The following is an 11,520-nucleotide window of genomic DNA, read 5'->3' as shown; positions in this document are numbered from 1 at the left end:
TAGAGGAATCCTATTTGTAGTACAATTCTAATTACAGAAGGAAACCCCACGATTAGCTAAATAACCGTCCTTGATTTGATCTGTTCCGAGATATTCGCCGTGATTCTCGATCAGTCACGGATATCTCGTCTTTCCGTTATTATGCTATCTTCGGTCTTGCTCGAGTTCGACCTCGATCATCACTGGTCTCGATCTCGAGGTACCTCGAATCCCGAACTCGATACCTTATCCTCGTGTCTCGGTCTGACATATTACGGGGCGGATCCTCGACCTATCCCCTTGGTCCCGGTTAATCTGTAAAATCGGGTTGGCCCGGTTTTTACCATATATACAAATCTAATTCAAAAATGCCTATTATTTTCTGGTTTTTGTCCCATATATTTGTATTGCATTTCTATACTACCATCATTGTCAATATATTTTTCACCAATGTTACATGGATGTTTCTTGATGTAGATGTATGACAGGTTGTGATGAGTGTGGGTACCTTATACAAATTGTTCAAAATATACTAACAATCAGCCAAAAACAGGAAGGTGGATTTAGCATGTAACGTATCAGTTCACGTGAACTTAATAGCTTTTGCCAAATCCTTTATAAATATTAAAAAAATTCATTAAATATCATAAACAAATTCTAGACCCGCCTCTCTGACTGTATCAGATACTTCGACACGTCTGTATGGGGATAATTCCATATATATAGCTTTTGAAATAGGGCATGAGCTAACTACATTTTTATTTTTTATGGCTTTCCCGTCCAGAATGTGTGTATCCTCTCTTACTAGCACTTGGCAGTGGTGGTTTTTGCCTCTTGATCTATTTGTAAGGTATCTCTACAAGTCCTGAGTTAGTATGATTCTTCTTCAATTTGGTTCATTCCTAGAAACACCAATAGATGATAATCAACATTGTGAAATACCAGCTGGACAGCTATGACCAATGACTAATGCTCATAGGACGGATCAGAATTGAGTTTACATGACATATTTGGTTGCCATTGTCTCACATTTTTGACATTTACCTTCTGTGTTTTTTTTTTTTTTTTGGGGGGGGGGGGGGCATATACTCTGCAAGCTTGTTAGCAACATGTGTACAAAATGCATAGGCGGAGCCAGGATTTGAAAATTATAGGTTCTGAACTTGGCATCGAATCCATAATTTATTTTAGTTACTGATTTGCAGTTAAATAATTATATATATTTAATGGATTTCCTAGTATAAATATAAGGTCTAAGCAAAAGTTACTAGGTCCATTCGAATCCGCACCTAATATTGTAGCTCCGCATATTGTACTGAGATCATTCTTGAGAAGTAGATCCAAAATTTAAACTTGAAAGATTCAATCTTTAAAGTTCTTAGTACTAATTGACTGTAATTTAAAAATTATTGTGTTGTTCATAATTTAGTTTTTGTTGAAATTTTGTTGTTTTTCACTATATATCTATGTTTCGCCTCGAAAATACTAGTTCAATTGCACTCATAATACCATCAACAAGTAAGATCTTACAAATGATTTTGAGATTCTATTTGTAAATTCATGATTTGATTGTCAAAGTGGAATAAAGTTGTTATTTCTTTTCTCCTTCAAGTAGGTCCTTGCCATCTATGTTTCGTATGTTTCTAAGTAATGTTCCAAGTAAATCTATTTAAACTTCTAGAAATAATACTATTTGTATTAGCAATGTGATTGATGCTATGGGAATAGCAGGTTTTGGTTAATATTAATAGAGTGAAAATTAACAAGGAAATTGGCAGTCAGAGACAAACTAGCAGAAGACAAACAAGAAATGATAGAAACAAGAATACAAATGCACATATACGGTTAGACCTCTCTATAACAACATCCCTATATAACAACACTTCACTATAAAAGCCAAGCTTTTTCCGGAACCAATTTGCAAGTTATGTTATAATAGTATATGTTTTCTATAACAACACTTCGCTATAACATCCAAAAATATTCGGAACGAACGAGGCTGTTATAAAGAGGTTTGACGGTATATATATGGAGAGAGAGAGAGAGAGAGAGAGAGAGAGAGAGGCGGGCAATAACAAGAAAGAGAGCAGAGAGACAGCAACAAAAGACATGGATTTTCATGTTTGGTAGTAGTTGTGCCTAATGATGAAGCATAAATACAAAAGGGTTGAATAAGTATATGATAGGTTTCAGCAAGATTTAGCCATAAAGGAAGAGCAGTTGAATAGAACTTTCATTCAGATATTACAAAGTACTGATGAGTGATGATGTACTTTATTTGAGGGACTTTTAGAGGCTAATCAACTAAATATTCACTTTAATTGATAATTAAAGCAGATCCAGACAGAATTCAGTTTAAGATTTGATCTAGCTGTTAAAGGTCAGTTAGTTGTCAAATGAACTACAGATCTCTAGTTGTCAAATGAACTACAGATCTCTATTCAAGTTTTCTGTCGCATCAAGAAATAACTTATTAAGTACATGAACTATGAGGTAAGGATTAAGAATAACCACTGTAAATATCATACAGATTTCATGTCACCTTTGGTTGGCAGTTATTAGATACAGTATGTACTTGTAGAAGTGGCTGCTGTATAGTAAATGAATTAATCCAGTTATAGCCGCTCAACTTGCTCTAGTTCTTGATTTCAGTTTGTGATTCTGTACTGTACAACACCACATCAATATTGGCAAATTAAATCGGTCAGCCGTTCCTTTAGAGGTTAGAAATCTAGATGTACTATCACATGTGCCTTGTGCTATGCTTTTAAGTTACCCCTTGGATGATCTCCGCAAGAATTCTGTCACCAGATTTGAAAATGCGGAAGAACTGTTCCTCAATAACTGGTCAGGAGTATCAAACTCGAGAATTTTTCCTGCATCAAACAACATGGATTTTGTCAGCAATGTAATAAATAGTACAACATGTCTATTCTCAGCTGTTCTATGTCTTCATCTTTTTGAGTTCTTAGCCCGGTGGTGGTTAATGGTTACACTTATATTCGGCCACTACAATTGTCATGCAGTTATATACAAGTAGCTAATACATTAATCATTTCAACTGTTACAGTATTCTCAATATGTACACCTAATTTAGTTGGTTAAGCTGTTTTTCAGTGTTTGTTGTGCTGGGTTCTGTATCTTTACCTTCACCAAGAACTAGAACAAGATCATTATCGATGACTGTGGGTATCCGATGAGCCACTGTTATAACTGTGCATCCATATGTTTCTTCTCTTATAGTTTTCTGAATGACATTGTCTGTCTCTGTATCCACTGAAGCAGTAGCTTCATCAAGTACCAATATTCTCCTTTTTTGTAGCAACACCCTAGCTAGGCACACAATCTGCCTTTGACCCACGCTCAAGTTTTCTCCGTCTTCTGCAACTGCACCATAAAATTCTTGATCTTAATTTGAAGATAATTTGTTTCCATTTACGATTATTTGTGTATGCTGAAGTTTTTTTTATAGGTTGCAAGATAAACGCGGAAACTAGTATTTGTACCTGGTGCATCAAGAAGCCTTGGATCCTGCTTCACTATCTCAGCTAAATGACATTTGTGTAAGACCTGAAATATGAATACCATTCTAACAGTAAGTTACCAAGTCATACCCTCTCAAATGAAATTAAGAAAAAGAATGTTAATTATTAGTTTGACAGTTTCAACACTTCTATCGAAACACGCAACAACTATTCATAAAATCAGCTTCAAGAGTTTTTCAGCTACTTCTAATAAACTTCGCCAAACAGGTTCCAAGTGCAGAACATTACCTCCCAGATATCATGATCTGAATGTTGTTGTAACAGATCAAGATTAGTCCTAATTGTTCCTTGGAACAAAGTTGGATCTTGTGGTATTATACTCAACCTAGACCTTAGGTCTTCCAAACCAATCCTCGAAATGTCTATTCCATCAATAAGAATGCATCCCTCAGATGGTTCCACAACCCTGAACAGAGCTTGGATCAAAGTAGACTTTCCACTTCCTGTTCTTCCAACTACACCAATTTTCTTTCCCTCCGGAAAGGTGCATGTTATACCTTTTAGTACTCTTGGGAGATCAGGACTGTATTGCACATGAAGATCCCTCATTTCGATTCTTCCTTTTAGCGGCCAATTGGGTTCCGGCCTGGACTTTTCAATTTTCAGTGGGGCTTCACTAGGAACATTGCTAAACTGAAGTATTCTCTCCACTGAGATCATTTTGTTCTCAACATTGCAAAGGTTCCATATAACCCAAGCTTGGAGAACATTAAGATTTAAGCCATAGGTAGCTGCTAGTCCTGCTAAACCTGCAAAATAGATGAAACATGTGAAAGAAAGAAAAAAATTGTTTTCAGAGATTTTCAGGTGTATAACTTTGAGTTCAGTTTTTTATGTGTATTCATGCATCACCAGAGAAGCTGACATTTTTGGCCTAGTGGAAGCAGAATGTATTAAGTTGGATTCATGATATAGAAATGGAGAAGAAGAAAAAAAGCTTACTGGGGTCGATAGCCTTCCGTGGAAGGTTTGCCAGGATGACGAGAAGAAAGAAGAATATCAGATTGAAGAGAAAGTTGATTCGAACACAGAGCCATTCCATTGTAGCAGAGTTGTGAAAGGCAACACGAGAATAGTTATCGATGAGCTTCAAGTTCTTGTTCAAGAATCGGTCTTCCTGATTAAAACAACGAATTGTTGCTACACCGGTGAGAGATTCCGAGAAATGATGCAGGATTGGAGCTTTCTGAATGCCAATCATCCTTGCCAGTTCTCTAGCAGTGGTAATGTAATATGCCTGTAAAAAGAATTGTATCATTAGCACAAAGACCATAATTATGAGAATTAAATACTCGTTGTTTGCATTGTAATGTAGCAGTGATACAAAACATTTATTTAAAAGAAATATGCTTCATTCTCTTTCAGTCTGCACTCAGTAAAAAAGTAAATTTCTTGCAGTTAAAAGTGAATGGGGACAAAAGTAACTTCAGGTTGAGCTTCTGATTACCTGATACCACATGGAGATGGCAAGTATCAGAAGGAAGAGAAAAAAGATCTGCCAAGCAACATGGGACATAAGGACAACAATGCTCAATAATTGAATAAGTGCAAATGCTAGTCCAGCCAATCTATATGGAATATCTGTGTCCACAATGCTTTGGTCTGTAGAAGACTGACAAACAAGAAAATGATGAAGTTAAGAAAGGATGCAACCAGAAACTCATGTTTTTAAAACTGAATATAGATGTATTTTAAGCCATATAGATCATTTCAGCTGCTACACTCACCCTATTCAGAATTCTGCTGGAAGGAGTGGAGTCGAAGAATGACAAGGGCGCCCGGAAGATTGATGTGATCATCCCAACGTAGAGCTTCTGAGCAGTCTCAATTGCAATAGTTGACAGCATAACTGCTCTTCCTAAGATGAAAAAAGAGCTTCCCCCTGACATCAGCACAAATATTCCAATTAATCGCTCTCTAGTAACCCTGCCTTCTTCTTCAGTTCCCCATGCAATCCAGTAGTTGCTTGCCATCTGCAATCCCTGGAAGAGAACTTGACATAGAAGGACCGGAAGTACAAGGGCCCCTTTGTATGCTGAAGTGACAAAAGTCGAGTAGACCTGCCATTTAACTCGACCAGATACTGCGTCTTCCTGCTCAGTTCTTCCTAAGATCTTGTTGTCACATGTAAGATCTTCAAAACTCTCTTCGACTTCAATTTGGTTATTCTGATGCTTACCCTTGGTCATGCAGCTGCATTTTTGGGAAGGGTTCACCTGATCTAACGATTTGCTGTGAGCCACCATATGTCTTAGGAGCTCACCGTCAGGGTCTGTAATCAACTCATTATACTTTCCTGACTGAACAATTCTACCATCTTTCATTACCTAAGCATATCAGATAAGCGGCAAAACTAAGATATACTTGTCTAGTTTAAATCAAGCAACCGAAAACCAATAGCTGAAAACAGTTCAACTTACCAGGATGAGGTCAGAAGCATCTAAAAATTCCAACTGGTGAGTGGCATAAACAACAGTTTTATTATGTAGATGTTGGATTAGGCATTTCTGCAATATGATGAAGGGTTGTAGCACATCAATAAGAGCAACTCGAATACTGAAAAAACAAAATTCGATAAAAGTAGGATGTAGTACTTGCCTTGAACATCTGAGCTCCAGTTTGTGCATCAACAGCACTGAAAGGGTCATCTAATATATAGATGTCTGAATCACTATAAATAGCTCTAGCCAACTGAATTCTCTGCTTTTGTCCACCACTTAGGTTCATTCCTCTTTCTCCTACCGAATTTAGATCTCCATCAGCCCACATCTCAATGTCACGTTTCAAAGCACATCGTTCCACGATATCATCATAACGAGCCTTATTCATTTCCTTGCCAAAAAGAACATTGTCTCTAACAGTGCCCGTCTGAATCCAAGCACTTTGTGGTACAAATGCCTTTGAACGATTAGTCTTAATACTAGATCCAGAAATCCTAGGAATCTCTCCCATAATACTACAGAGTAAGCTTGACTTTCCCGATCCCACTGAACCACAGATTGCCACTTTCCACCCTTTCATGATCCTGATTTTCTCGGTTATCTTAATCGTTGATTTCTTTGACTCATTTGTGCCCCAAGCATACTCTCCCGGCTCAAGTTCAATTACCACTTCAGATGTATTATAAGGAGTAAGATAGCTCGTTAACTTCTTTTGATCTTCCTCTCTCATGAAGTCTTGAATCCTATCAACTGAAACCTTGGTCTGCGCAATCATGGAAATGAGTTCGGGCAAGTTGTAGATTGGTTCTTGTAGTATCCTGAAAGTTGCTAGTGCTGAGAGAACTGCTCCTGATGTTAATGGTGTTTTTAACATGATACAAACACCAAAGGTTGCAACTGAAACTAGTGTTGGTGAAGCCCAAAAGAGGAAAGCCACAGCAGAACATGTATAAAGGTATCTCTTAAGCCAACCTCTCTCATTTTCTCTAAGTTGAAGCAGCTTCTTGAAGAAAGTGGACTCCCATGAGTGTAGTTTCAACACTCTCATGCTTTTCAAGGTCTCCGAAGTGGCTTTAATTCTCACGTCCTTCGCTTCCATTATCTTCGAGTGGAGCTGCTCTTGCATATTGGCAAGCGGTGTGTTGCTTACCATAACGAATATGGTCGAAAGAAAAGCAGCAGCAGAGGGAGCAGCACCTAAATTCTTGTACAAGATAACCAGGGCAAGTATAACCTGAACAGGAAGCAGCCAAACTCCATGAATATACCAGCAGAAATCCCCAATTCTCTCAACATCAACATTGATGAAGTTTATGATCTTTCCATCTTTTGTACCACCATACTTGATGGACAAAGTTCTTTTATATATCAATGCCATCAGAGCTGCTCTCACTCGAACACCAATCCGGTGAGCTCCAAAGTACCATTGCCTTTGGGACAGTGACTCAATTGTTTTGGCAAAGAAAAAGATGAATGCTAAAATCATTCCTTCTTGCCAATTGGACTCATCTTTCTTTTCAGACAAAAATTTTACAAAACTTGTTATTAGCAAAGGACCAGTATAGGATGCAATTGTGTTGACTCCTGCAAAAAACAAAAACAGAAGCATGTTGTTACAATGCATTTGGGCATAACTTCACACCAAGTATTATTTGCACATCAATGTTTGTTTTACTATTTTGTTCATTATTTCAACTTCAAATTGAGATAGTGATTTTGAGTCAGAAATTCATGTCCAAATACTACATTTTTTTCCTGCTTCAACCAAACATTGTGTGCTTAATTGAGTCAAGAATTACCTGCAAAGACAGCATTATAGGCAAGTGGTCTCCAAATCATGTGGAGTATGGCATCAGGGAGGGAGAAACTAGTAGTTTTCTTAGTCCGAAACGCGTCTTCTAACAAAGCAGAAGCTTCACTGGAACTCTCAGAATTAGGAATTGAAGGTATGTGTTCTACTCTCAGCTTTTCTTCATGACCTTTGTTGAATAATGGATTAAGCCACAAGAATGTGAGTTGGCTCCAAATGCCAGCATTAGAAAATGCATCATCATGTCTATTTACTTCTTTCTGAAGAAATGGCTGTTCAATTTCATTGTATTTCTTGGCAAAACAATTAGGCAAGGCATTGAAACATAGGAGAATTGACAGTGGTAGGGAAGCAAAATCAATTATATTTGTCTTGGGCAGAAAATGTGGGGCTTTTGTATAATAAATATTATAATGGTTGAGAAGATGAAGTGAGACTAGAAATATATCAAAAATACTTGAAAAGACCCACCATATAATGAGTAATAATGGCCACCTTTTCTCTCTGTTTAATGCATAGATTGAAATTGCACTTGACAAACTCCATGTCATGACTGAAAAAACAGACTCTTGAAACACAAATGTTTTCAACTTCCACAATTCATGGAAACAAAATCCCAAGTAAGCAATGGCAATTGACAAATTCAATAAAATTGTAATCTTGCTGAAAAATGTAGGCTGTATTTTTTCTGCAAAATCTTCTTCTCCTCTATTTTTCTTGAAAAGATGTATCAAAAACCATATGAGTAACAGCAAGAAAAAAACCACATTGATTAGCCTCAGAGTGATGTCCATCTTGGTTGAAAGTTGAAACCACAACTCAAAACTTAGCCCTCAAAACCTATTAATAAATAAGACAAAAAGACCAAAGCATTAAAACACAAATTACAAATATCCATAGAGAATTGAATTGATACTTATATAAAAATAAATAATACAATGCAAGTAGAGAAAAGCAGACCTATCAAAAGTACTATGAAGAGAAAGCACGTGCCCCTTTGAAAAGTTGGTGGAATGATGATGAATAGGGAATCAAACAGAATGGTGAATGAAATTATGGATACATAGAGTTGTGTTTTATTTTATTTATTAGTATTGCTTATATGTATGTAATATAATTAAAGATTACTCCATTAATAAGTGCAATCACATCAGTAGATTCCTTATAGAATCTATCCAATAGAAAAATTCCGTATTGAGGATTTTGTCAATGAAATCTCTTCTGTGGAGTCAGCCAAATTTTCCGCTAACTAAAAATGTCTTCATCCATGTCTTCATTTTTTAGTATATGTGTCTTCTTGCAAATTATAGCGTTTTGTCCTTTTAAAACAAAAAAATTATATCTCCTTAGTATATCGGCCTAGTTTTTTGGAGAATATTTAAAATCATGTCATTAGTATCTTGACATCAGTTTCAAACTAGGAATATAACGGCCTCATTTGTCTCGATATTTTTTTTGCTTTATAGTAACTGATTATTATACACCTATAATAGCATATGACTTTTAAATACACCTATTAAATCATGTCATTAGTATCTTGACATCAGTTTCAAAGTTGGAATATACAGTCAACCCATTCTATAACAGCTTCATTTGTTCCGATATTTTTTTCGCTTTTATAGTGAATGGTTATTATACACCTATAATAGCATTTGACATTTAAATAGTATTTGGCCATTATAGATTAAAACTATCCAAATATCAATTAGTTTTCCTTTTCTAATGTTATATATAACAAATAAGAAAATTATTCAAATTTAAAATCTCAAAAGATATGCGTATTTTACTAGTTAAATATTGAAGAAAGCTAATATATTATTAATAAATTTATAACTAAATCATAAAGATTTAAACTCTAAGGTGCACATTTAAACCTACTTAGAAAAATAAATTCTTTCAAGATTAATGGAAGAACTTTGTAAATGTAGCTTGTTTCGTAGATTTCAATCTCTTAATAGCGATATTATAACGCATGAAGTAGCGAAGATTCATATCCAAATTTTCAGCAAAAAGGTATTCAATAGCTTTCACTTGAAGACAATCTAAGAGCTTAATGGTTAAATCTTCTATCTAAATATTTTTTGGCATTTGTCCAATGAAAAATATATCATATGCACATCTTCAAATCTTATGTCCTATGCAAAATAGAAACTTTGTGCAATGGAAAAAATTGCATGCATATTTTTAGAATTATTATTAGTAACCTTGAAGATTCTATATGGCTGTTATATAGGATTAATTTTACAAAGAGTGTTGTGCTATAAACATGGTTGTTACTGTTACATATAAAAAGCTGCTATAGAGAGGTAAAATATAATTTTAAAAATCGGTTCTGAAAAAAACTTGATTTTCATAGTAAATGATTGTTATATAGAGATGTTGTTATAGAAAGGTTTACTTGGAATTTGAGCCATTTTACTCCCGGCCTATGCTAGTTTCGCAAGGACGCTGGTAATTAGTTCTGCTAAAAATATCATTCCTTAAAAAGCATATAAACATTAAATGCAAATTGTTATGATTCCAGTGAAATAGAGCATTGTTTCGAGCTTTTTATCGAAAAAATGAGAGGAAATTTAATGAGAATAGTCAAATAATCCTATGGGAAAGGTAAGAAAATAATTGTCCAACGGGAAACATTATTGATACAGTCAAATCTCTCTATAACAGCCTCGTTTGTTCCGAAATTTTTGGCTGCTATTATAGAGGACATATATTATAACATAATACAATATTCTATTCTGAATAAAACTCGACTTTTATAATCAATGACTATTATATAAGAATATTGTTATAGAGAGGTCTGATTATATAAGGTGTGATACATTGTACTCCCACATGACTATAGTCTCTATTGTTTTATAAAGTGTTTGCATACTGCTTAAGAAAGATAGATAACTTTATTATTCATAGTAATTGTCTAAATTACCCTTTATTTTTTAAATGTCACTTAGCTAGTACTCCATTAGTACGTCGGAATTGTAATGGTAAATTTGGGGGAAAAAGTAATACACGAGCGGAATTGTAGTAATTGTCATCTCATTAAGCATTTTTTTTCCTTTTCCTTTCATACGTCTGTCAAGAGGAAATTTTTCTTATCCTCAACTAGATTTTGAATAGAAAAAAATAACTTTACAAAGTGATTTATTTATCTATCTTCTACGAAAAGAGTTATATAACCAAAATAATATTCATAATAAATTACAAACTATATCTCCTCCACGATCGATACTACAATGTTTTATTTACAGATCTTTTGTGACTAGACATTGTGATATTTTATTTACAAAAAAGTCACATAACAAAAAAAAAAAAAAATTGTAATGGACAATAAACCGAATCTCCTCTCGGTTCCTCAACCCCCATCGTACAAGAAAGGAAAACGATATGTATAACATTGCAATGTTTTATTTACAAATTTTGTGTGAAAGGAATCATATAACTAAAATAATATCTACAAACACGAGTCTACTCTCCTGATCCTCAACCCCCATCGTACAAGAAAAGGAAAATACTAGGTACGATATTAGAATTTAAGTGAACAAACCCCAATATCATGTAGAGATAGGCTTGTGTCAAACTTGAGGGACCGAGGCTTTGGCTCTAATTAGGGGTGTTCATAAAAACCCAAAAATTCGAACCAAACCGAAAACCAAACTAAACCGACCAAAAAAACCGATACTTTTTGGTTTGGTTTGGTTTTGGTTTTGAATTTTAAAAACCGATCAAATTTGGTTTGGTTTTGATT

General features: G+C 35.1%; 1 protein-coding gene across 1 annotated transcript; it reads right to left on the bottom strand.

Annotated features, from left to right (window-relative positions):
* Positions 1-2,391: 2,391 nt before the first annotated feature.
* Positions 2,392-9,015, bottom strand: LOC109240559 (putative ABC transporter C family member 15). Its single transcript, XM_019407212.1, has 11 exons — positions 8,736-9,015; positions 7,765-8,615; positions 6,123-7,549; positions 5,945-6,031; positions 5,252-5,851; positions 4,972-5,136; positions 4,467-4,761; positions 3,753-4,273; positions 3,486-3,549; positions 3,127-3,366; positions 2,392-2,855 (listed from the first exon to the last, which is right to left on the bottom strand). Exons 2-11 carry the CDS (start codon positions 8,567-8,569, stop codon positions 2,752-2,754), a joined length of 4,308 nt encoding a protein of 1,435 aa, XP_019262757.1. The 5' UTR covers positions 8,570-8,615; positions 8,736-9,015; the 3' UTR covers positions 2,392-2,751.
* Between the last annotated feature and the right edge of the window lie 2,505 nt (positions 9,016-11,520).

Source organism: Nicotiana attenuata, unplaced genomic scaffold, assembly GCF_001879085.1.
Source record: "Nicotiana attenuata strain UT unplaced genomic scaffold, NIATTr2, whole genome shotgun sequence".
In the NCBI taxonomy this organism is placed as follows: Eukaryota; Viridiplantae; Streptophyta; class Magnoliopsida; order Solanales; family Solanaceae; genus Nicotiana; species Nicotiana attenuata.
The sequence above is the reverse complement of the archived record's forward strand: the minus strand, read 5'-3'. Positions and strand labels throughout refer to the sequence as shown.